The sequence below is a fragment of the Conger conger genome, chromosome 8 (assembly GCF_963514075.1).
Source record: "Conger conger chromosome 8, fConCon1.1, whole genome shotgun sequence".
Classification (NCBI taxonomy): Eukaryota; Metazoa; Chordata; class Actinopteri; order Anguilliformes; family Congridae; genus Conger; species Conger conger.
This window is the reverse complement of record NC_083767.1, coordinates 47,197,383-47,224,720: the sequence shown is the minus strand read 5'-3', so window position 1 is coordinate 47,224,720 and position 27,338 is coordinate 47,197,383. Positions and strand designations below refer to the sequence as shown.

At 42.3% G+C, this 27,338-nt stretch overlaps 1 protein-coding gene across 5 annotated transcripts in view; it reads left to right on the top strand.

The window, feature by feature from the left end:
- The window catches only part of cadps2 (Ca++-dependent secretion activator 2), a 126,224-nt gene that overhangs the window by 44,800 nt on the left and 54,086 nt on the right, over positions 1-27,338 (top strand). For all 5 annotated transcript variants that reach the window (XM_061250875.1, XM_061250876.1, XM_061250874.1 and 2 more), the window contains exons 4-10: positions 11,139-11,219; positions 11,431-11,667; positions 12,353-12,474; positions 17,955-18,066; positions 19,109-19,248; positions 25,942-26,008; positions 26,979-27,087. In XM_061250875.1, coding sequence (XP_061106859.1) covers positions 11,139-11,219; positions 11,431-11,667; positions 12,353-12,474; positions 17,955-18,066; positions 19,109-19,248; positions 25,942-26,008; positions 26,979-27,087 — 868 coding nt within the window. The remainder of the gene's footprint in view (positions 1-11,138; positions 11,220-11,430; positions 11,668-12,352; positions 12,475-17,954; positions 18,067-19,108; positions 19,249-25,941; positions 26,009-26,978; positions 27,088-27,338) is intronic.

Genomic DNA, 27,338 nt, shown 5'->3' with positions numbered 1-27,338 from the left:
GCTGTTCTAATAGTCGTCATCATAAGTGCAAAATTATTATTTTTTTCATTTTTTTTTTTTTTTTTGGGGGGGGTTAGACAAGGATAGGGATATCAGAAAGGAGGGGCGGGGGAAATCAGGAGGGAGGACTAAGGTAGAGTTTGAAAAGGTGGGTTTCGAGTCTGCGTCGAAATAGGGGGATGGATTCTGCTGTCCTGACAGTGGTAGGCAAGTCATTCCACCACTGAGGAACCAGAACGGAAAACAGGCGTGAACGTGCAGCTCGACCGCCAGGTGCACGTAGAGAGGGAACCATAAGGCGACCAGAGCTGGCAGACCGGAGTGGTCTAGCTGGGGAGTAGGGACTGATCAAGGATTGTATGTAAGGTGGGGCAGTCCCCTTAGCAGCCTGAAATGCCAACACTAGGGCCTTGAAACGGATGCGTGCGGCAATAGGAAGCCAGTGGAGGCCAATGAGAAGCGGGGTGACATGAGCCGACCTGGGCTGACTGGTGATCAGGCGGGCTGCAGCATTCTGGACCAGCTGGAGGGGCTTGATGGCACACGCTGGGAGACCGGCTAGGAGGGAGTTGCAGTAATCCAGGCGGGAAATGACGAGCGCCTGAACTAGGAGCTGGGTGGCTTTCTCCGTCAGGAGATGACGGATACAGCGTACATTATACAGAAAGAACCTGCAGGTTCTGGCAGTGGAGGATACTTGTGGAGCCAGGGTGAGGCAGTTATCAAGCGTCTTAGGACTTAGCAGGGATGTGGAGAAGCTCAGTTTTGGCAAGGTTGGGCTTCAGGTGGTGGGAAGTCATCCACGCAGAGATATCAGCCAAGCAGGCAGAGATCTGAGTGGTGACTTGGGTGTCGGGGGGGAAGGAAATAAAGAGTTGGGTGTCATCAGCGTAAGAATGATAAGAAAAGCCATGGGAAGCCAATGTGCAGTCAGGATACAGTTAAAATGGATATGAATTATGTGAAAAATATATCACTATTGAAATAGTCCAATGAAAAAGGCACAAAGGTGTTGACTTGCTGCTGGCCTGTTAATTATCATTTGGGCAGGTATTGCTGCTCAATCACGTCCCTGTTTGAAGTTTCACGTTAAAGGTCAACGATAGGCGTGAATCCCTCTAATTAGAGCACCCACTTGCTTCTCTAACAACTTGGCTTCCACAGAGAGAGAAGGAGGGGGAGGGGGCGGAGGAAAGATGGATAGAGTGGCCTGTGTATTGCAATTAACATTAAAGGATTAGTGCAATTAGTCATTTGGGTGTCTTTGATCAATTGGGTACATGCAGGTTCAGGCTACCTTCTCTGAAGAGCTTTGAATCCTCCTGCCAAACATACAGTGACACTGACAAACTGAAAGCTTTTATTTGTCAGTATAATTTATGAAGGAAGAGCGGAACAGAAGGAGGAATAAAAAATGTAGTGTTTGGCTTGGCACATACAAATGCTTTCTGGCATTTTCTTTCAAGCGCTGGACCCATTACCATTTAGAAATAACAGCCTGTTGAGCGTTTTAATGGCAATGATTAATTCCTTACTAACTGTAAATTATGTGGATAGAACACATGACTGCACAAGAAGAAAAGTCATAATTGAACTAAGGCTACAGGGGTTTGTTTGATAGTCTGTTTCCCTGTTGTGTTTATATGTAAAAAGACACAGGGCTTTGTTTTCATGGACAAACTGTGATTTTGTTGAAATTTAAGTGATTTTTATGAAACATTTATAATGAATAAATAAATTCTAGGCTATGAACCGAACCAAGACTGGAGGCACTGGCTGCTATGAAAATGATTTTTTTTCTGTTGTCAATTAGATATGCATTGACTCCATTTCCTTTTTCTATGATATACTGTGTCATAATAAGTTTGTTGCCCCTGGCTGATTTAGTGATCATGGTTGTAGTTCAAAATCTTATAAGGATGACTGTCTAGGACACATTCAGGGACATTCTGGTAAATAGCATTATATGCTGCTTTTGGATGCCCAACAAGTGCTTCTTTGCCGATTCAGATTCAATAATATCACATGGCATCCTGCAAATTAGAGTCATTTGATGAGAGTAACAAGTTAATTTTGCTGAGTGATTTCGTTAATTTAGTTGCTTAGAACATGAATCATTGGCATTGAAATTTTACTGTGAAAATGATATTGGTTTTCTTTTGTAGGGCTTTTTCTGCTGAGCTGCCCAAAATATAGCATAAATGGCTGAATGACCAAATCTTAGCATGTAACATGTTCAGATCACCAATAACACTGCAACACAACAAACCAAGCCAGAGATTTGTATAAATATATCCGTTAATACTTCCTTATACCAGGATTCTGCCATTTTTGCCCCAGCGGTGTTGTGGGCATAATGTCAGTTTTAACTTTTGACCTCTGTCTTTCGCTATGGTCCCAATCACTCCACGACCCTGTTTTTTTTCCCATTCAAACACCACCTAGGGTCCCATCTCCAGCTGAAAGAGGCCTGGGTCGAGTCACCGTGCAGATGTAATTGCGATTGCATCGACCTGCAGGCTAACCGCTGCAGATGTGTGGAGGCCTTGTGGGAGGGAGGGGTCTGGTTCACAGGTGTGGAGCTATTCCTGGAGCACCCCTAGCCCAATCCACTCCTCGCATATGGAATGATTGATCTGGCTTCTCTCGCCATCGATTTGTTTGCCCTCTCATTCATGCACTCAATTTAATTCGTTATTAAACATTCAGAGGTTGACCTCTTCGAACTGCAGCCTCCTATTGGTGTAGCAAGCGAAACAGGATTTATTTGCGCGGTAGCAGCCAGGCTCACTCCAGCCAAATGCATTTCAAAGTATCTAGAGAATTCTAGATCAGTCTGCTTAAAACCCTGATCCATACTACTGCGTATCAGTATGGAAACCCCATGTGGCAACAGCAAACGTTAAATGTTTGGCTTAGCAAATGGAAGAACCGACGTTTGAAATTGGTCATCCATATTCTGTCATAATAATCCCGGATGAATATTTAATTTTTGAATTACTTGGAGTCTGTGATGCATTGCTAAAACCGTCATTGAGTCAGAGGAAGAGTAATGTAATTTTAAGAAATAGGCTATAGATTATGTGCTGAGACATACAAGTACTTCACTCTGATTATAGTGACAGTGTTATACTGTATAGTCACTGTGTTTCAGAGAGAAGGAATGCTCTGAAAGTTAATGCTTTACTCTGAGTTCTTCAGTCTGTTACAGCAGTGGTTTGGCTGCTGGGAGGCTCAGTCTGTTCAGGGACTGTGCCGGTGCATGTATGGGCCCCACAGCAGTGCCTACTGAGGCTGGTAGCCCCACGGGATGGCAAGCAGATGGTGCCTGCGTTGTACAGGGAAGGAAGGTTTCCAGTTAATTGGAAAGACAGCGTCTCACCGCACACCAGTAACTCGCCTAGCCCAGCAGGTGGTTTACCTGTTGAGCTGCTTCAGGAAGTGTCTTCCTCTGACTCATGTCTGTGTCAGCATGGCTTGGCGACTGGTGCGATGAGAGGTAGCTGGCATCTCTGACATGCAGTGCAATGAGCCGACTGGGAATATGACTGAGCATTCCAAACTGGGAGAAGTGGTGTAGACATAATGCTCTGAGTCACTGGTCTCAAACGCATCACCATGGTGTGCATGCAGGGTTTCATTCCCATTCAGGATTTCAGTGCTGTCTTAATTGATTGCTGTTACTCATTCAGCCATATGCATCTAACTGCATTTAAGCACAGAAGACAACACAAATAACACATTTATATTCATATTATACATTTATATTTAAAAAGATTTAAATAAAAACAGGAAATAAAATACATTTTGTATGAGGCTAAATCTGAAAATTCAATGAAACATTAAAATGTAGGTGTGCTATGTCATTGATGAGGAAAAATATTAAAACATTGGCATGAATTTGACCATAGGAGGAAGTGGTGTACCAATCAGTCTCTGTCAGACTCCTCCCCTGCGTCTTCGCCTCCTCCTCTTCCTCTTGTCAAGCCACTCCAACAGTGGTAAATGAAATAGATGAAATTGATGTTATTGATGTTAACTTTGCTTCCTCAGGGCTAACAGACTCTCCCTTGGGTACTGTGTGTTGCTTGTTTCTATGGTGACCATTATAAACATAACTCAGTGAGGTTTATTATATATATTATATTATAGCAGCACTTATGTAACAGTCCATTCTCCTCGTCTTCCCATAATCTTTATATTAACGTGACATTTCTATAAAATTTTTATAAAAGTTTCTAAAATGAAGACATATGTACAGAAGCAAGTACCCGGCTCATCATGTTGCTATCACAGTATACATCCAAAGTGTGCCAGAGAAAAGGAATACTGTAGAATGCTGAATGCAAAGTACATCCATAGCTTAAATTAATGAGAGTTCAAAATACATTTACCTTGGAATACATGGAATACGTGCAAAAATGACCCCACTCCTGCGTCTAAGGGTTAATGCAGAGTACATCCACATTGTCTCAGAGACAATTAGATTTGGCTGCTGCTGCCAAATCTTTCCTCCAGACAGCACTGTTCTGGTGATTGACAGGCAGCTGAAGGGAGCTGTATTCAAAGCAGGTGTGTTGTCTTGGTGAATGTGTGAGTGTTATAACAGTAATATGGTTCAGGTATAACTGTGTGTTTGTGTACGAGATAAAGGTTCAAGTTTACATTGGGTGTGTTTGTGTCTGTGTGCATGTGCCAGAGTGAGAGTTCAGTTAACGGTGGAGCCTGCCACGTCCTGTCACTCAGAAACGGAGCTGTCATCTTCTGCGGTGAAACACTGCTGTCATCGGGAGGACCGCAGTGTCCCTCATAATGACATTTCTGTCCCTCCCCCTCTAAATTAATACGTCCGGTTATCCCACGTTGAAAATGAATCTCTGTCCCCTCCGTCCTGTTTCATTACTGGACTACAGAGACACGGGAGGGAGGCTAGCAGATGAGCGTCAGACTGCAGTTATTCATCTCTCCAGCGCACAGAGAGCCAGCAGTAGCAGGCAGGCCTAAATAATCAAACTTAATCCTCAGATTTAGGCATTCAAAGGTCTGCTGCCCTCCCCGATTCAGGCTCCAGACTCCAGTCTAGAGGTAAGAATTGGGGCAGGGGAGCCATTCCTCCAACATGAAACACGTCCCCTGTGTTTCCCTGTACACGTGTGTTCACTTAGGCCCATTCTATACACAGTATCAATGAACTGCCTAAAATCGACCGCAGTGTTAGTGATATCTAGTTCCTATTCTTATACTATCTGTATTTATTAAGTCGTGTTTGTGGTGTACAGTCAAGTGTTGTTGTCATAGAAATGGCATCAAAACGAAAATAGCAAAGCAGTGAGAGTTGAATTGGAGAACAGCAATGGCTCAGTAGCACAGAACTAGGTGTGCTTTTTGCTCATGGAAGCAGTTTTCTGGTGCATTAACAAGCTAAGAATAAGGTGCTAAGAATTTGCAAAGTAGCATTCAGATTTGTGGGCATAGATTATAGCTGTAGTAGGCTACTAAATAGGGGAGTGTGATACAGCCCAAAAAATGATATGGGTTTTATTCAGATGTTGGGCACACAATACGTATCACCTATCACATTTAAACGCAAATGAATGATGATAACATAATTAATAAACAATGCTTTTTCAAAAGTAAAATAATATATTAATCTAAATATATTTTTTCTAAAGTCCAGCTAAAATGGTATGTTCTTGGACATTCTTTTTGGACCCTTATTGGTTCTGATAAGAAGTCCTGACATCCTAGTTGGATCCTTGATCCTTGATCCTCTGATAATAACTAATAACTCATTATCATATCTCTTCATAGTCAAGAAGCTTTGGGGCAAGTGATTTCACAGGTGATTGTACATAATGGTAATAATTACAGTAATACATGAATATAAATATACTAATACATACTGTATAGTAATTCATTTTATTATATAGAATCTTCTTCTTTAATGGTAGCCTGCAAACACAATACATTATTCAGCCAGGGGTGGCTCGATAGACCTTAAATAAGGAATTTAGTCAGGATCCATCCATATCTCTCCTGCCGGGGTATTTAAGCAGTAACAGGGGGCCAGGACCTCGATGTCTGCTCCTGCTCTGTACTTGGGGAATCGGAGCATTCACAAATCAATGGTCTTCTGACCTACAGAGGGCCGTGCTAATAGAGTTTTTCCGAATAAATGTCATTTGTGTTTGAAGCCATTAGTCATTGTCAGTGATGGGTCTCTAGATGGTTCTCAACAGGAAACTCAGTGAAGCCACCCTCCAGTGAGATATACCGTACCCCAGACCCGCATACACAAATCTGCCTAGGGCCCTGTCGTCTGTCAGGCTTGTCATGCAAGGAGAAACAGCCTCCTGATGAGCCTTGCAGGCAGTCCAGCCAGGCCCCCTGTGATTTCTGTTTGTGTTTCCACACTCCGGCGCCTGTCCTAACTCATCCATAACCCAGTTACACTCGTGTTCTCTAAACGCCTGCCTAATTTATATGAATCAATATGCCACTGCCAGGGCAGTCTGAGCACTGGCACGGGATAGTTATTGATAGCAGCGCGACGCTGCTTTTTATGCTACTCTCTACATTATTAATGAAGTACAAATCATTGTGCTTCTTGTACTAAAGGAAACCGCCTCTAGCATCCAGAATAAATGCCGGTAAAGTAAACATCTCTCTATTCCAAATATTGAATTATAGTATTTGTGCTACACAAGAGGCGGGGCGTGGTAATGCAGCTGTAGAGCACCTATTTCAAACTCCTTTTGTTTCAAAAACACGTTTGTTTGAATAAATACACAGATCTCAAATGCTTTAATTCTAACATTCACCAGTAATCAGAAAGGTGAAATGTGTCGGTGAAGATGGTGTAATGCACTGCCCTATGGGTACTGCATGAGCCAGCAGTAAAGGAACAGTGCAGACAGTTTGTCTGAAAATAGAGTTTGCCGATGATGTCAGACAGACGGCCTGTTTGCTCATATCAAGAGAGAGCTGGTGGTGTGCGAGTGGGGCGGTTAGTGGCTATAAAGGGGCACATTTACATCAGCTCTGGCTTGCCTGGATGCATCATTAAATGTATGAGATTTATGCCCTGACTAAAGGTTCGGGGAAACCGACAGCGTGTGTGTTGTGACTCGTGTCTTAATTACCTGTCACAATGGACGGTAATTGCCGGAAAAGGCAGGCTTTTTGAATCCCGCTTTCCCTCCCACGCGTAATGGAGGAGCCGGCTGAATTCAGGTGACCGACCTTTGTCGACGCTTTCTTCTGCTCCGCTTCGCCCGACTACGCCAGTGCAGTCTCGTTAGGATGGGAGACGCGTTGCCTAAGCGATAGAGTGGGTAAGACGATCGGTAGCGCTTCAGGGTGATCAAATTAATGATGACCCATTAACTGTGCATACGCTAAGGGGTTGGGCTTTAGTCTGTATGTTGGCTTGGTAAAACAGACACTGCTGGAGGTGGTAATGCTGGTAGAGGCAGACAGACCAGCAGACAGACAGACTGCAGACCTGCACACATGACTCAGTGCAGAGGGTAAATATGAGGTAATGTCATTATTCTACCTTGTCTGTGTGTGAGTGGGAGATGCTCTACAGCATCAGGGTCAGCTCCATTTACTATCAGACAATTCTGGAAATTAATTGAAATTCAATCATTAATCGAATGTTCTCATCGAACATGAGAATTTGCCAGTATTCTAGAATTTGTCTTCTGAATTGCCTGGATTATGATAGAATGTCCCATCAATCTATAGTGTGAGTTCATAGAACTGCAAATAGCCTAATAACAATGGAAACCATGTGAGATGAGGTCATGCCTTCAGGGGCATGTTTACTATATTATTATTATTGTGAAATCTTGTGACCTGAGGTCACTGCACTCATGGAGGCTGTGGTGCATCTTCCTATGTCAACATTACTACAGACATCCATGGGAAGGAAGAGCTTGCAGTTGGAAACAGAAAAAGTGATATTCATGTTTATAATAGTGAATACGTGCATATGATGCATGGATAAATGAATATGGAATTAATGTGTTCATATGTGCGACATCTGCAGCAACTTCACTATACAGTACAAGCTGCTTTTTGGAGTTTTTGTTTTAAATTACAATTCCCAAAAGCCCCTATACTTGTTGTTAGCCATGTTGTCAGAGGCTTCTGTACTGTAGGTATCAGAAAGGCATTGACTTCATATCCAACTGTCAAGAAATGTGATGTTTTAAAAAAGCAAATTACCTATAGGCATGTTGTATAAATAATGCCTCTCTGTGTTGATATTGTTGTAGATTATCATAGAGCAGGGTGTTTTTGAATTGTGAAACTCCTTAGCAGGGGGATAAGATTTGTGCTCTCTTAGAGGAGCTGCAGTTCTCTCGTTGCCAGTCTTCTTGTCAGTTTTGGGCGTGGGGCGACATGGCTCAGGCAGTAAGAGCAGTCGTCTGACAGTCAGAGGGTTGCCGGTTCGATCCCCCGCCCAGGCTGTGTCAAAGTGTCCCTGAGCAAGACACCTAACCCCCAAATGCTCCTGACGAGCTGGTCGGCGCCTTGCATGGCAGCCAATCGCCCTTGGTGTGTGAGTGTGTGTATGAATGGGTGAATGAGAAGCATCAATTGTACAGCACTTTGGATAAAGGCGCTATATAGATGCCAACCATTTACCATTTTGGGAGAACTCAGGTGAGCTTGCGTGCTCCGCTGGAGGGCATTGTGCCGAATGTTGTTTCTCCTCAGTCTGCAGCTCTCTGTCTGAACTGCGCTGTCACTGCGTGACACTACACACAGCTGGCAGAGGCAGACACAGCGGTTAATTGTTTTGTATCATGCTGTAGTTGAGTCTGGAAAGGTCTTAGCAGGATCTGTCAATCACTACCCGCCGGTAGCGGTTGATCAATTTTACACTGAAATGTTCTCAATAATGTATAGATTGCCTTGCAGGTTGCGGAATTCTTTTCAAATTGTTCATCTATATTTTTAAAATGTGTCTTTCCTAGGTCATACTTTTACACTACAACTGCTGCGGATCTTGCCAGGCAGTAATGTTACGCTTTAGATTAAATACATTATCAGTCTTGCATTAAGATTCAGTCCATTATATAGCCATTTACAAATATGTCCAACTGAGAGAATTCCGGACTGTACACTGTTCACAAACATGGCTGTATAATACACATGAAGCCTAAATGTGGTTTGTGAGTCACACATTAAAGAACAGCAATGTAATCGTTTTGAGAGGTCAAAAATAATATTTCAATAGTTTTGCTACACTTGTCTTCCTCACACAGTAATGTTACTCTGTGACTGTTGTTGCAATATTTCTGTCTCCTACATGGTGGCATTATACTCTGACAGAGGCAATTCTGCTACTGTGGTTGAAGTATAACTTCATGGTTCTCAAACATTCCCAGAGGGCTACACTGTCCCTCACAAAGTGCTCCATTGAAGTTATTGGTTGACTAAGCGGTTCACATTCGAAGCTGAGAAAAATCCACAAAAAGACCTTCAGACAGCGCAACCCTCCAGGACTGGTGTTTCAGCTCACTGGCTCAGTCAGTCGTGCTTAAAACTTGGGTGAGTGTTTTAAACTTTCCCTCTCGCGCAGGCAGTGGTGTTTCTCTGCAGTGTGAAATCTCTGAATGGCACATAGCCACTCCTGCGAAGCGAGGCTCTTATCGGGCAGGAACAGTGCCGGGGTGTAGGATGCTGCGTGAGGAAGAGGAGGCCCGGGGCCTGCTGTATTCAGTGGCTGCTGAAGAGAGCTTGCATTATGTCTCATCAGTCTTCCCTTTAGTCATTGTGTTCCCCAAGCCAGGTGTGCTTGTTTGTGTAGCCATCGCCTATTGGACGAATGTCTTCAAATGCAGGGCTTAGTATGGCTGGTCTGGCCCCTTTTGGTCCAGGTTCACTTTGTTTGCCAGAGCTTGTCTTCCTGTAAAACCACAGCAGAAATAATGTGCTATGAGTGCTCACTGTTGTCAGAGCCGCAGTATACATGCATGAGCATGAGATGAAATGATACTTAATACCTGAATCCATTTCTTTGAATTCACTGAACAGCATTTTAAATAAATGCATAAAATTATAAAACACAAATTTATTTGCACAATGTGTTGGAACACAAGGCTGTGCAGCTAGGTGTTTTACTATAGATGCAACTGTTTATTATAATTATTTAACTATTTTTGTAATTTGCCCTCTGAGACAAGGTTAATTACACAAGCTACTAGATCTACGATTTGTGTTCACTTGATTCGACGGGAGGGATGTATTTCATTATTGAATACCAGGATGAATACCATGAATACCAATACCAATACCAATACCAATGAATACCATTATTGAATACCTAGATGAGTAGAAACAGGGATTTCACATTATTGATGGATTTTCCAAGAACAAGAATGCACATAAATATTCACAAAAGACAGGCAGTAGTTGGCAACTTATCATGCCTCTCTTAGGAAATTAGACCTGGTGTCGACTGCCGCACATTTCACTTTGATCTTACTCCATCCTCAATGACTGCCTGGTCTGGACTATCTCCATTTAATATTAGTCTCTTGAGAATTCTGTTTGTATTAAAATGTCAACTAATTCATTGACAATAAAGCACATTGAGCATGGTCCAAAGCACCAGCTCAAGTGAACTCCTAACAGATGAAATTTCTCTGTGCTTTCTCTGTACAGATTCGGACATGAATATCCCATTGAACATAGGAAATTGAAAGGTTTTTAACCTTACCCTTTCTCATAAAAACTGTATTGAGGGTGAGCAAGCCCACTTGGTTGGAGTAATTTTACTGAAGTGCTCTTGTGCAAGGGTGTTAGCTTTGTGTTAGGTCAGTTGTATTGCTACAATTCATCAAGACAATTTGATTGATTGAAGATTACCATCAGTAGACACTGGGGCCTGTGGCTTTCATCGAGGAAACATTTGAAAGGAGAAGCAAGGATGATTTATTGAGCGAGTGAGTGTGTTTCTGCGTGACTGATTGATTCATTGATTGTTCTAGTTAGTGAGAAGCGAGGTGGAGGGGCTTATTGGCTGAGTGAGTGAGTGAATGAGTGATTGATTGGTTGATCTGGGGAACAAATGCAGGGGCTGTGTGGCTGATTGGTTAATCAGACCCTGTTCTTGTCTTCAGCTGGACAACGTGGACGAGCAGGCCGCACAGATCCGCAGGGAACTCGACGGCAGGCTTCAACTGGCGGAGCGAATAGCCCGGGTACGCATTCAGCCACTCATTTATCAGTCTCCTAGTCCACAGCTTTTGTGGTTAGTATCCTGAATTATGTTATTGTAAATGTCATGGGTCACATAAATACTTCAGTCCAAGAGAATAGTCCGGTTCATGTTACATTGGAAAAACGTTTGACCACTTTCTCTCAGTGCTTTGAGAAGAGTATATGGACAGTTAATATTTTGATTTATCTTAGGAGAGAAAATATCCCAAGTTTGTGACCAAGGACATGGAGGTGATGTACATCGAGGAGTTGAGGTCGTCTGTGAACCTGCTCATGGCCAATTTGGAGAGTCTCCCCGTGTCCAAGGGAGGGCCCGACTTCAAGCAGAAGCTGAAACGCTCTCAGATGAACTCCTCCTTCCTGGACATGAGCGACGAGAACGACACGTTGCTCTCCAAGTCCGACGTGGTGCTGTCCTTCACCTTGGAGGTTAGCGCCACCTGAAGGCCCCCGACTTCTGAGGACAGGCTGAAGGAATGATGAACAGAAATATGTTGTTTGGTAGAACTATTGCGGGAGATGTTTATGGTGGCGTATGCTAGTTTTTAAACTGTCGTTCATACACTTCATGGCTCACATGCCCACGGTTGGAGGTTTGCTCAGGGAGGTGACCATTTTGTCCCTGCTCTGTAGCTCATACTCATGGAAAATATTGACTTCCTCCCTATGTTAATCCATTTGCTACTTAAAGCTCCACATTTCCCTCAGTTTCCCCAGGCATCTACTACAGCGCTTAATTATCTTGTAGGTTTATGTATTAACTACTATTGATTGTGACTTATATATACAGTGAGCTCCATAGATATTGGGACAAAGACATATTTTTTTTAAACAATTCACATGTGGTTAAAGTGTGGATTTTTTATCTATTAGATTGGTAGATATCAGCAGTGTCCCCATCACGTTATTTATTCATTCGGTTATTTTTATACACTTTGGTTTCTCCGATACATAGCACTTTTTAAACATGGCTTCCCCCATTTCCCCATTTTCTCTCTTTAATGTAAAAAATTATGGAGAAATTATGAAGCGCACTGAATGCGCTTATGTTAGTTAATCTTGGTAAGGGTATTTGCTAATGCGCAAACGTAATGAGTCCTGTTCTTTCCCCCAGGTTGTGATTATGGAGGTGCAGGGGCTGAAGTCGGTGGCTCCAAACAGGATTGTGTACTGCACCATGGAGGTGGAGGGGGGGGAGAAGCTACAGACCGACCAGGCCGAGGCCTGCAGACCACAGTAAGAGCTCCAGCAAGCACAGTCTGCGCTAGAAGAGGGAACGCCATGCTCTAAAATCTGAGGGAAAGTTTCACAAAACAACAACGGCTCAAATAAAATATGCATGACAAAAAAATCGAGCCTGCAAACTTACTTTCTGAAGCACAAAGCTGCATTGGTTAGTATTTTTTCCAGGCTCCTGCAAAAGCCCATCAGGAAATAATGTCACACATACAGAAAGACTGCTTGAAACCTGACTGCGTTTCATTATAAGTGGATTAATCATCACACAAGCATAATAATGAAAAGAAACCATTTATTATTCAGTATTTTATGTATCCTGTATTAGTCCCACTGTGTGCTAACTGCCATTATACTTTTTGTGCAAACTGCATACATACACTTTTTAAAGTAATAATTCCGTTTTATAACTTGGAGAAACAGTTGCCCTTTTGTGGTGTCTTGCGAGAGCAAAGGGCAGGATGTTCGCAGTACAATCCATTCCCAGAAGGCCAGACACCAGCTCATTATTGCAGGGACTGGTTCACTTCCATTAATGGGGCGGTTTGGTGTATGCGGTTGTGAGGAACACCAGGCCATCTAGGGCATGGCACTCCATGGCATGGAGTTCCTTTCACAGTACTGACATGGCCATACAGACAGTACAAACGTGCCATAGACAGGTTTTTATACTCTTATGCACACTCAACGATCACTTTATTAGGTAGATTGGTACACCAGCTTGTTAATGCAAATATGTAATCAGCCAATCATGTGGGAGCAACTAAATGCATAAAAGCATGCATATGTGGTCAAGAGGTTCAGCTGTTTTTCAGACCAAATGTCAGAATGGGGATCTCCTGGGATTCTCACACACAACAGAGCAGCAGTTCTGCAGACAGACACGTGTTGTTAATGAGAGAGGTGACAGTAACACAAATAACAACACATTACAACAGCGGTAAGAGCATCTCTCAACACACAATGTGTCAAACCTCTAAGTGGATAGGCTACTGCAGCAGAAGACTTAATACAGCTAAAAAAATAAGTCTAATAAATACCTAATAAAGTGTGTATATTCCCATCATGGATTGATTAATGAATGTGTTCAGTTTTATTCAGCTTATTATTTATCTTTTAAAGGCCAGGCTAGAAATACCCTCCATCCTTCATAACAAAATACTGGATACACCTGCAACTTGTTAACCTGGAAAACCTATACACGCTGGGTCCTGCCACCCTTTCAGCTTGGAGGTCTGATGTCTGTCTGAGGAAAATGAATGCAAAAATGCTCCCTCCCTTTCACTCTTTGTGTATCATTGGATTTGTTACTGTGCTTGCATGTCCTCCTGGAAGCAGTCAAAATTAAAATGTCTGCTTGAATAATTTAAGAGAAGGTATTGAGTTATTGTCAGTGTTGCGAGCCCTTGTTCGCGATAATCGTGTGCAGATTTTTAGCTCCCCGCAGTGGGAGAGCTGGCAGACAGAGAGCCCTTTCTCCGTCTTTCTTGTTGAGCTGTCAAATTGATCCAGAGGTGGCCATTTTAGCACCCCAAATCTTTTTTTACTATGTACATACTGTATTCTTTATTGCTCAGGATTGTGACTACATATTGTGACTGCACTTACTCTGTACTGTAGAACACTCCTTTTATAATCGCTCTTCATCATTTCATACCCCATACTCCATTACGGCATACACTGTCTTGCCCTATTGTTGACTCCTATGACTTTAGTATGTCCAGATTATAGCATGCCATACAGTGTCATTTGGTACTCTGACTGCAGTATGCTATACCTTTCCTGTTTAACATATACTCTGTAGTAATTAGACTCTTGTCTACCATAGGCTAAACTCTTTACTGCCTTGACTCTTGTGTGCCAGAGTCTTATGTAACCCTATACACTGCGGTACTCAATGATGTTGAAATGTGTGAAGCTATAGTCCTCAGACTGCAGTGCACTATGCCTTTTCCATGAGCCTACTCTATGTCCAGTAGCACAGAGGGTTGCTGAATATCATGCACAGTTTTACTCCTTTAGTTTTTTTTGAGCCTTAGCTTTGAGACTGCGGTTTTCCGTATCTGTGTTGAATGTAGTCTTTGGTGTCCAGCTTCTCATATGCTTTTTATGTTACATCATTATAGTGTACAGATGGAAGCCGATGTTAAGTGAAGCAGTAACCCTTTGAAATTCTTTTGAAAACCGGCACCCCATATAAATACCACAGGTATATATTGCATAATATATAAAAAAAGATGTATTATAAAACTATATAAAGCCCAGAGTTCTAATGTCATGCAGACATCGGGCTAGAGAGAAAACTACAAAGCAGTAGATTGGGGTTAATCGGTGAGGTGCTCCAAAGATAGCTCAGTGTCAACCCTGGCATGTCTCCTAAGAGACTGTCTTCAACAGGCCGTGTGAGAAGGCAGAATGCAGATGAGACTGGGTGAGGATCTGTGAGCCCGTGCCGTGAACAGCGCTAAATGAAACCTCCGCCTCCCGCTGTTCTCCTCCTGACATGTTCTCCTTTCCTGCTGGAGCGGACAGCGTTTGGCACCGTGACCACCCCTGTCCCCCCGAATCAGAGATGGCCCCTCTGCCTGAGATCTCTCACTCCGCCCGTGACCGGCTCGCGACTGAAGATGTGACAGATCGGGTGTAGAAATCACTTATCTCCAGCACTCGACAACAAAGAGGCTGCAGGCCTTTCAAGTGCTGCAGCAATGGAGCCCAGATAAGCCACGCTATTCCTGATAATGTTCTGGATTAATTTATTTTAAATGTCACCCACACACCCCGCACCCCCTTCCCTCACCAGCGCCCGGAATGGCGTACACCCACCAGGCAACCGCGCTCGGCGTGTGAAATCTGCTGCTAATTGAAAAAGGGGAAGCTCAGGAGTGCATGTCAGCCGTGAGCAGAAGCTCGGTGAGTCAGGAGCGTAGCCTGTGGCAGGAACTCGCCCTTCTCTAAGGGGTAATCACGCGTAATGGAAACTGAAGAGGCCGGTTTGTTTCACAGTCGTTCTGGCCTCTGCGGCTGCTTTTATACGGGCTGCAATTGGCTGATAGTGCCTTTTGCTGTGTGTGTGACATCATCAGTGTCTGAAACCCTGTGGACAGGTATTAGCGGGGTACATTGCGCTAGCCTCTCCCATCTACTGGTGCTTTTGGCTTTTATTCCACAACAAAATGCAAGACCTGGGGGTTATATCATGAAGCAGGGTCACTGAATTAGTTGGATAAGTTCACGGAGTAAAACCCAGAACAGCTGTTTTTACTTCAGTCCATGTTCCAATGTTGGAAGAGTTCCAGGTTTTACTGCGTCAATGTATCCAGCTGACGTAACCCTGCTTTGTGATATACTCCCCAGGTTGGCTTCCTGGTGTCTGTTTTTGTTTCCTTAGTACCTGAATATGGACTTGCGTTCAGTAGAAATGCACAATAATTGAATGGTCTTGCATAAAGTATGCTAGCTGAGATGTTTTATACACACATTTTTTAGCATTTTTTCCTTCACAAGTTATTTGATAGCTGTGCTCTCTGCTTTTGCCATGAGTGTGGAAACCTAGCTGCCATTTTGTATTTGTGCTGTAATGTGATTTCAGCCTCACCATTGCGATTGTATCAGCCAATATGGCCAGCCAAATATTGGGCATTGTGTCAGCCCCAGAAAATGCATATTATGCCCCCCTTTGTGTGAGATTTCTAAGGCCTGGAGGTCCAGTGCTGTGGGTCTCGGGTCCTGTTCCACATCCACAGCAGCTGCTCTCAGTGAACACAGTCCCCACACCTACTGTCTGTGCGTGGGCCTGTACTTCCTGTTTACCGCAGGGTGTGTTTTTGGATGTGTTGTGCGGTTGTTGCCGTCTGCTTCCGGGCACATCTCGGTTGTGTTGTGGTTTCCGGCGCTTCTGACGGTTGCTCAAGCTGCCATAGATCCTCGGGGTCCAAGCGCGTCAGGAGCGCGGAGCACTGAGGTCACGGTCCTGCTGTTCCTCCTCCGGGAAGCAGACGGGCCAGGCGCCGGCTTCCCGAGCCTTCCGCGGCGGTGCCAAAACGGGATGCCCACGCGCCGGCCTCCTGGCTAGGTGTTAATGGATTGTGAAGGAGGACGAGGGCAGTCATCTCCACTCGCAGGCTATCGGCTGCACAAAACCGCGAACACCCCGCCACCAGCAACAGACACTGCATTTCGAAACCCAGCCACCACCACCGACACAACTAATCGCAACAATCACAGCTCATTTGTTTTGCTTCCTGGGAATTAGCAGCCGCTACGGCTCAATCCCTCTGTTGCCCTAGCAACTGGGAAAACACCATTTCTCCTCCCTTAATCTGGTGTCGAGCCCTGTCCTCAGGTAGCGAAAGGTTGTTTAAGATTCCGCGGACGCACAGACCTCGCAGCGCCTGTTCTCTAATGTTGTCGGGAGGGATGAAGTCCTCGGGGAAGGTGTGTGAAGTGCGGCTCAGTCAGTGTAGTGCCCTGAGCACCCAGGGCTGTGTGCTGTCACTGCCTGGCCCTCTAATCACTGCCTGGATGAAGTGACCGCATGTTGGGTGCCAGTGCTTTACCCGGGGGATGGAAGATGTGTTCAGACTGAAACAGTGAGCGCGGAGCAGAGCTCTCGTTTAATGGTGTATCTTAATCACTCGCGCTGATGTACTTGTGATGGGATGGTAACCTGTAGCTACTGCTCTATTATAAATGCGTACTTGCAGTTGAAATATCACATTGCACCAAGGTGTGATTATGCCTCATGCTGTGGTGTTGAAGCCAGTGCTAACTTGGCAGCAGCACCTGAAGGTGCTGGTGTGTGTTTATACTTTTTACTAAAGGCACTGTCCACTGTCTATGTTGGTCCATGAACATAGTCGCTGGACTATAAACTGGCCTTAAGAATTGCCTTGAATTTCTCTCTCTGTATCCTGCCATCCTCATCCCAGAAACTTCTGCCAAAGATGAGTGGGTGCATTGCAGAGGACACCCTAGCATTCTCTCTTAAAAGCATCGCCCATTCTGCTGACTCTCAGTCTGTCTTTCAAAAGCAGAGGCATAGCGGTGTGACAGGGCAGCCTGTGTGGAGCTGTCTCTGCATACTTAACCACAGCTCTCCTCAGGTATTCATCTGTGGTCCTACGCTAGCACAGGACTCGTCCTGGCTTTAAAAGCCTCTTCCTGTTAATGTAGGCTGGCATCTGTGTGTGTATAAAAAACAAAGTCAATTAGTCAAGTATTTTAGTCTCATATTAAGACATAAATTTTATTAGTATTATGTTTTTGCTTAGTAAAACAATATATAGCCAGCTGAGGCAGTTTGACTTATTTCAGGATTTGCCAGTGGGGTTAGAAAATGTCACTTGTCAAGCAAATAGGAACTTAAAACAGGCTACTATTTTGTACTTGAGAGAAGATTTTGAATCGCGATACAAGACTAAAACACTTTTTTCTGCAGGTGGTTTGCGTGGTTGTCTAAGCAGGTGTGTTTTTGGCAGGTGGGGCACCCAGGGGGACTTCACCACCACTCATCCCCTGCCCGTGGTGAAGGTGAAGCTGTTCACCGAGAGCACCGGGGTCCTGGCTCTGGAGGACAAGGAGCTGGGGAGGGTAAGGCTGCTCAGATGCTCTGTCAATCAAATGTCACAGCTCGGCGTGGCATTTCAGTCATTCAGCTATGGTCAGCAGTCATACATCTATCAATCAATCAACCTGTCCATTCATATAGTCCAGCGACAGAGCATTGGTATTGGTTATGTTACTCTTAAAGGCCAGTTTATAGTCCAGCGACAGAGCATTGATGTTGGTTATGTCACTCTTAAGACCAGTTTATAGTCCAGCGAAAGAGCATTGATGTTGGTTATGTTACTCTTAAAGACCAGTTTATAGTCCAGTGAAAGAGCATTGATGTTGGTTATGTTACTCTTAAGGCCAGTTTATAGCAGTGACATTTGGTTTATACTCTGGGTGACTGCAGTGCGTTTATATATTTTGCTAAGTAAAGTAAAGCATAGCATTTCCTTGGAGACTGTGATGCTAAAATGGCACATTTCTTTGTTCCAGCATTTGGAAGGCAAAGTGCATGGGCTGATCTCATTTAGATAGAATCATATTTAGTGTGAGCAGTAACCGGAACGTCACCATCATTTCTGAAGGGAGAATCTTTCTCAATCATTATGACTTATTTGTCATTGTCAGTTTCCCTGGGAAACAGATGGAGACTTCCATTAGTAAGCCTGATAAAACAATCTGGCCCTGTATATCACCCTCCCTGTAGTTTCAGAAGATATGTGGATTTATGTCTCACTCTCTCTCTCTCTCTCTCCCCCTCTCTTTTTCTCTCTTCCCCCCTCTCTCTACCCCATCTCTCTGCTTTCTGTCTTGCAAAGAGATGTTTTCTTCTTTCTTCATTCTAACTTATTCTTTAATATGTGCAGATCTTCTGACCATCTTCTATCATTATTTGTCATGAGAACCCCATATAGAATGAAAGGGAGCATGTATGAGTGTGTGTGTGCGTGTGCATGTGTGTGCATGAGTGCATGTTTATGAAACAAGGGAGACCGGAAAGAGAGATAAGTGTCATTGTGTCATTGGCCGCTATGTAATGTCACAGTGTGATGTCATCGCCCCTCTTCTCTCCCTCCTGCAGGTGGTGTTGAACCCCACCACTAATGGCCCTAAGGCATCAGAACTCCACAAGATGGTGGTTCCCAAAAACAGCCAGGATGTGGAGCTGAAGATCAAACTGGCAGTTCGCATGGACAAGCCCCCCAACATGAAGCACAGCGGGTGGGTAGAAAGGAGATGGGGGGGGGGGGGGGGGGGGGGGGGGGGGTCTACCTTCCTTTACGGATCCAGACGGATTGGCTTAATTTCTCTAATCTAATGTCTTGAAATCCCTGTCTGGATCCTATAAAGTCATGACTTAAGGTTCATTTACTTGTGGACACAATAAATGAGACGTTTCTGTACAGTTCAGCAGGAGCACTGGAGGACATAGTGCTTAGCAATTAGGGGGTACAAGTATGAAAAACTATTAAGATTTTTAAGGTTATAACAATGTTCGAAATGTATCAAACTGAGGACTTTCATTGTTACATTATCAAAATAATTTATGAATCTTTCATTTTACAAAATCAATGAAACAATGACCCTAATTTATACTTTGCTGGCAAGCGTGTCTCTAATGAGGAAATGAAAGACATTGTTTATGTCAGTATGGCCCAAGTGCTGCAAAAGTGAGCGTAGAAAGAGCAACAGCGCCCCCTGCCGTCTGATCATGTAAAAACAGTCAGTGGATGATCAGACAGAAGGGGAAATTAGTTACATGTTGCTTTTCTGTTGCTTTTTTCGCCTCTTGATTTGACAGCCTTTGTTTGGTTGGTAACAAACAGTTGTTTTTTATTTACTGTGCCTACACTCGATGGTTATCTTTGTTTTTTTTTCTCAGAGTAAGGGACATTCAGTATCTGTCAGCTTTTCTCTGTATTTCTCCATTCTTGAACCTTGTTTTTGTTTGTGGCTTTGCCTTATGGTCTGTTTCGTGAGAGGAGTTCTATTTCAGGAGTTTTTTCTGAAATAATCCATATTAAAATGACACTCATATGCAGAATCGCCAGCAGAGGGCATTGTTGTCAAAAGAAACTGCAGCATACGAGCTGATTTCTGAAAAGATCGGAAAAGCTTTTAAAAATGTGCAATTATAGGTTGTTGATGATGTTTAATTGGCTTAGTTGCCATTAATGAGTAGTTGGTCTTGATAATTTGATTGAATTATAAGTGTGGGGTAAAATTTGTATTTCTAGAATAATCTTCTGAATTAATTTCTTTTTTGCGTATTACTCTGGTAGTACTTCTGTAAAACAACCAATCTACCTTACTACGAAGGCCTTTTTGGAGAGGAAAGGGTGAGTATTGTGTTGGGGCTATAGTTGATTCCTGTGATGAGGACTATGTTGGGGACTGTTGTAGCGTGAAGTACCCAGCTCCTTGAACAGAAGAGGGGCTGTACCTGCTGGTGTTGTCCACTCAGGGTCTGTCCGTATGGCCCAGGACCGCCGGGGTTGCCAGGTCATCCTTTAATGATCATCTGACTAATTAGTGAAGAGGCATGGGATGTTCAGTGAATGGTAATGAGCAGTGAGTGGGGCTTTCTAATTGGCAAGGGCCTCTTCAGATTCTAATTACCATCTCAGCTGACCCCTCCAGTGGCTGAAGAGGACAGTTGTTCAACACATGAAAACACACGATCACACACAGGCACACGCACACACCATCTCCCGCACACACAGGCAGACACACACATGCACATGGTAAATAGTAAATGATCTGCATTTATATAGTGCCTTTATCCAAAGCTCTGTACAATTGATGCTTCTCATTGACCCATTCACAAATAAACACACACAGGCTCCCGCACACACTCACACACACACACACACACACACATATGTATATATATATATACACTCATACATACACTGACATGCAAACTCTTGCTCTCAAGTACACACAAATGCGCTCATACACACACACACACAAACACACACGAAAACGCACATGCACACACTCTCTTTCCCTCTCTCTCACACACACACACACACACACACACACACACACCTGAGGACTGCTCTTTGGTGAGGCTTTTTTGAGGTTGAATGCTCCCCGTTAAAGCAGCCATCTGTTGGCCAGAGGCAGCGAGGCTGAGACCTTCAGTGAGCTATTTAGAGTGTTTCAGCAGGAGTCACCCTCTCATTACAGAGAACAGAGGAGCCACAGCGAGGACCCAATACGCTGGAGACTCAGAGAGCTTTAATTGTACACGTAGCTCCTCTGTCCGTTAACCATGCTGTTGTTCCACGTGCTCAGGCACTGTTCTCATACACACACCTCACCTTCTGGCTCCCTGTTCCCCCTGTCACTCTCATCTCACCAGGCATGTGGAGCAGAATTAGGCTTTGTTCAGGGAATATCTGTCCCAGGGGCTGTGTATTCTTATGTTCAGTTCATGTGAAACGTAGAGAAAAGATGAAAATTACAGGCACCTTTATGCTTTCAGTAAAATTGCGGTGTTGCCGTGTGCGTATGTGTGTTTTAAACTTACTGAATATCTTCTTGATTTTTGGTTGTTCATGGTTGTGAATGTTAGGATGGCTGCAAATTGTAATAAGCCAGGCATAGTTCAGTTCTAACAACCCTTTTTCTGTTTTGGAACCTCTATTAACAACATACAATCATGATACAGTTAAATATCCACAAGAGGGCACTGCTACTTTTTATATTACGATTAACGTCATTCGACTCTCAAACACACAAGCAGCTGGGCTGCCAATAGTCACTGGTCAATGACATTTAACTTAAAGCCCTATGTATATCCCGCCTGCATATTCCAAAGGATAACATGAGAACATTTGTAAAATTAATAGGCTATTTAGAAATTCAGGATTTTTGAAAAGGCACTTAAATCGTAATTAGTCGATTTCTTTGTCAATTCTAATAAATTTGTTACAGACTGGATTATAAATTGGAAGAAGCATGGCTTTAAAGTGTTCTTTATGACAGTTCATTGAATGCGAACCTAAATCAATTAATTTGACAGGGGGAAAGACTCACCTCTTTGCGTTTTGATGCTTTCATTAGTAACATGTAATTGAACTGTCTGATGTAAAAAAATAATAAAAAAATCTAGAGAAATGGAATTAAGATGTATTTTACTAAATGATAGATTACGAGCAAAACTGTGAAGGACTTTAATTTCCTCTATCTTAATGTAATGAGCACCTCTATCTTAATGTAATGAATAGATCTATAGTGGGGTGCAAAAATTTTGGTACCCCTGGTTTAAATGTCTGAGTTATTGAGTTAAACATGAGACCTTTCTGCAAATTTTTAAGCAAGATTGCTTTTTCTTTTTATGTTTTACTGTTGATAAAAAAAAGAAAAGAAAAGGGCACTCTGCAAAAGTTTGGGAAGCCTTTATTCTTTATGACTTTTTAAAAATATGATTTCTAAGGCCCAGGTGATTTACTCGTAGGGCTTCAATGAGTCAGGTAAGTATAATTCCAGGGCTGAATTTTTTTTATTCTGAAGAAATGCTGTGCCTTCTAAAGTATCCAAGTGCAGTGGCTGTTCTGTCTGGTGTTAACCATCATGGGTTCCTCTAAACAGTTGCCCAAGGATTTCAGAATACAGATGGTTAATTTCCACCAAGAAGGAGAATGCTACAAAAACTACCTATTTCCACTGTCAGAAAATGGAAAATAAATGGAATAGATGAAGTCAAGGCAAGGTCTGTAAGACCAATTTTAGATAGAATGGCCCAAAACCTGGTGAGAAATGAGAAATAAGAACCCACACATCACTGCAAAAGAGCTACAAAAAAGAGAAGCAAGCACAGATTGAGGTGCTCACAGCACAACAATATAACATACCTTAAACAACAAAGACCAGAGGCAGAGTCCATGGCAGTGTCCAACAACCTCAACACAAAATTAAGCATGTGACGTATTCAAAAGAAAACATTGAGAAGGCTAAAACCTTTTGGAACAATGTGCTTTGAACTTTTTGGCCACCACCAAAGAAGGTATGTTTGGAGAAAAACGGGTGAAGCCTTTGTAGAGAAGTTCACCTTGCCAAGCAGCTTGAAGCATGGAGGTGGACCCGTTATGCTATGGGGTTGTGTGGCAGCTGGGGGCACAGGATATATTGTGCAAGTGGAAGGAAGAATGGATTCCACCAAATATCAAGAAATTCTATAAGCTAATGTCCAAAAGTCAGTCCAGACATTGAAGTTGAACAGATGTTGGGTATTCCAGGAAGACAATGATCCAAAGCATAGCTCGAAATCAAAGATGAAATACCTCCGGAGATAGACAATTTTGGAATGGCCACCACTCCCCAGACTTGAATATTATTGAAAATCTGTGGAAAGATCTCAAACATGCAATACATGCAAGGAGGCCGAAGAATATTTCTGAGCTAGAGGTGTTCTGCCAGGAAGAATGGGGAAAAATTCCAAAAGCAAGAATTGAAAGACTTTTTGCTGGCTACAGAAAGCGTTTACAAGCTGTTATAATTGCCTGTTTTCTGTTCCCAAACTTTTGCTCAGGGCCGTTTTACTTTTGTATTATTTTGAAACTGCAAAATGTTTTAATAAAAAGTAATCTTGCTTTTAAATTTAAAGAAATGTTTCATGTTTAACGTTATACCATTTAGTGGTCAGGTTCGCTTCTGTTCACTTAGATATTAATTGTAAAAGGCTTCATGACCAGGGGTGTCCACATTTTTTCACACTACTGTATGTCATTTGAAGATTAAATTGAGCAGTTGTGATACTTTATTTGCTTTTTAGCCTAAAACCTTTAGTTTTTGATAAAATATAAAATATTATAGTTATATTATTGTAGGCAAATCGGGCCAAAAATATTATGAATACCAGTCTCTTTTTCTTTTTTCTATTTTGTGCTAGTTTTAATACTCTTCCCATATTGGCTAGTATATTTTTTTCTGTTAGGCCTATGTGAACTTTTTTTTTTTTTTTTCATACTCGAGAACGCTTTACAATGCATCAAACATTTTAAAAAGGTATTTCGTGTTGTATTAGTTGCTAATGGCCTCCAAGACATTGACGTGACAATAAGTCTTAAGACTGAGTACAGGCAGGAATGCAGCGGGCCAAAGACTTCTATTATGCCGCTAGCTCCGTATATACGCCGTGCGGACTGGAACGTGCCTGAGGCAGTGCAGTCCGATTGGTTCTCAAGTCCGCGGCCGCCGTGCCCACAGATATCCAGCATTGTTGTCGCCTAAATGGGATCATGAGTCTCTGAAAGGTGTTTGAGAATGAACTGAAAATCATTTTCACAAGTGGATGATTACTTCTGCCACATGTTAACCCAGCTCCAGCAGAATGGCCCAGATTTCACAGACTGCATTCATTGCTCTTTCAACCTTGACTGGGAGCTTTTTTTCTCCCTTAAAGGGCACCCTTTTCCCCACACAAAGTGTCTCAGCTCCGTATTGATTCTCCCCACGCACACATTTCTTATTGTTTGATTTTCGAGAATGGATGGATTGATTATTCAGCGTTCAGATTGCTTCGTTCCTCCGATTTTGTCGACTTATTCAAGTTAAAGAAAAAGCTGAGAAAACAGAAACGGACGTTCATTTACGCTTCTAAATGAGTTTGAACATTCCTGATTCGTGTATTCCAGGCACTTGAACAGGCTTTTGGCTTTTAATTTGTTTCCCTTTTTTCTTTTTTTGTATTTCAAGTCAAGTCATTTCAACTGCATATACTGGACAGTTTTTCTCGGTATTATAGTTATTATAACACGAATGGGGAATAAGTTATAATTGACTCATCTTGAAGTTAATTGAACATGCCTTAAACACCCAGTATAAGTACATAATTTACCGATTCATTGACATATGCGATTAAGCAGTTACATAGCTTACCTTGCAGTTGATTTTTTTATCGATTTTGTTTTATTGGTTGTGAATAATGACCGTAAACTACTGAAGAGAACTTGATTATAAAATCATACCGTCAAATTGTCAGGCTAATTTTGCTGCTTCCCAGAGCCACGCAGCGGAAGTTTGGAAGTCTCTTGTGTTATATGAAAGATAAATTAATGTCGGAGTTGTTGCCTGCTTCCGTTGTAGTGTTTAAAACCACAGAATACCAGACTCTCCGATGTGTTCTTTTATTCTGACACCAAATGTAATACAGCAGACTTTCGGATTCAAAAGAGCCAATGGCACAGAAGCAAGTTTTAATATGATTGGTGGTATTCAAACAAAATGCGGGCGTAATAATAATAATAATAATAATAATAATAATAATAATAATACATTAGTCAGTCACTTTCAGTTACGTAAATTTTTGTGAAAGATAATTGTGTACGGTTTAAAAAAGAAATGCAATTATGTATTAATTACAAAAATATAATTATCTGTCTTCTCTCCAAACAAATGTTGTGTTCTTTTTCTGATGTTCTTCGTGGAATTCAAATGAACAGCAATATGCACTCAGTGAGCACTTTATTAGATATTTATTAGACTTGCTTTTTAGATTTATTGGTCTTCTGCTGCTCTAGCCTATACACTTAAGAGGTTTGACTTGTTGTGTATTCAGAGATGCTCACCGCTGTTGTCACCTTCCCGCCAGCTTTGACCAATCTGACCCTTCTCCGCTGACCTCTCTCATTAACAAGCATTTTGAGCAGAACTGCTGGTCACTGGATGTTTTTAGTTTTTCACACCATTCTCTATAAACTCTACAGATTCTTGTGCCAGGAGATCAGCAGTTTCTGAGATATTCAAACCACCCTGTCTGATATTCAAACCACCAACAATCATTCCACGGTCAAAGTCACTTGGATCACATTTGGTCTGAAAAACAGCTGAACCTCTTGACCATGTCTGCATGCTTTATGCATTTACTTGCTATTTGCAGTTGATTATGTGTAATTATATCTGCAGGTATCTTTATGCATTGGGACAACGAGTGTGGAAACGGTGGAAGAGGCGATATTTTGTGCTTGTCCAGGTAATTTCTTTCAGTTAGTTTACTGCCATCATTTTTTTCTTAATTCTCTTCAGAAATTCTCCTAATGTTTTATTTTTATTTTTTTGCCATGAGCTTTATAAGGAAAGCAAAGATATCATATTTACCATATGAAAGGTTCTAGGAGGGATTCATCCATGTAGTTTATCCATGTAGAATACACAGTACACTCAAAAAGGATGTGTTAATATCCAGCACACTTTTTGTGTTACAAAAAATAGTGTGTTGTCCTTTACAATACATGGTGTACCATTAACATACATTTACCATTTACATGGAGGTGTGTCAAAAGATTGTTTTGAGAGTGTGTTGATCATTGGTTCGCAATATTTGTTTACAATATTATGCTTTTAATTTACCATACCATCTGTTATAGGTATTTTGCTTTAAAACAAATCGCATTTAAATGCACATTTAGAAGTTTCCATACACATTAAGAGTAAATATTGTAACTTGATCGCTACAGTGTAGCTGTTATTATAGTTTATATGGAGTGTTTTCTGATCCATATTGTGTTTTATATAATGTATAGCGTTCAATATGGTGTACTTAATTAATACAAGTTGTACGCTATGTTCCATGTAGTCTACAATATGTAATGTGTTTTGTCATAAACTGTATGTAATATGTTGTCTTTTGTACTGTATGTGGTTCAGAGAATGTGACAAGTTCGATCGCACATGGTATAATGTACTGTAACTGATGTGTTGAGTTATATGTTTTACACTGTTTGGGGTGTGTTGTTTTATAATGTTCTATGCTGTTGTAAATGTGTGATATGTGTTATTCAGTGTGTGATTAATTAAATTTTATGTGGCTTGCTGTATGTGAGTTCCATGTACTGTATTATATTTTATGAGATTGCTTGTTCTGTCGTTTTTAAAGTGTGTGATTTTGGTTTATGTGGTACTGTGTAGTCCGTGCGTGATGTGTTGGGTTGTATGTATTGCAGGTCAGCCAGTACACCTTTGCTATGTGCAGTTATCGGGAGAAGAAGTCAGAGCCACATGAACTGATGCAACTGGAAGGCTACACTGTGGACTACTCCGAACCTCAACCAGGTACTACTCACCTGTTAGCACACTATTACTCTCACTGTTAGTACAGTACTACTCACCTGTTAGTACACTTATACCCTCAGTGTTAGTACAGTACTAGTCACCAGTTAGCACACTATTACTCTCAGTGTTAGGACAGTACTACTCGCCTGTTAGCACACTATTACTCTTACTGTTAGTATACTATTACTAACCTGTTAGCACATTATAACCTCAGCCAGCTATTACTTACCTGTTGGTACACTCTGACTAGT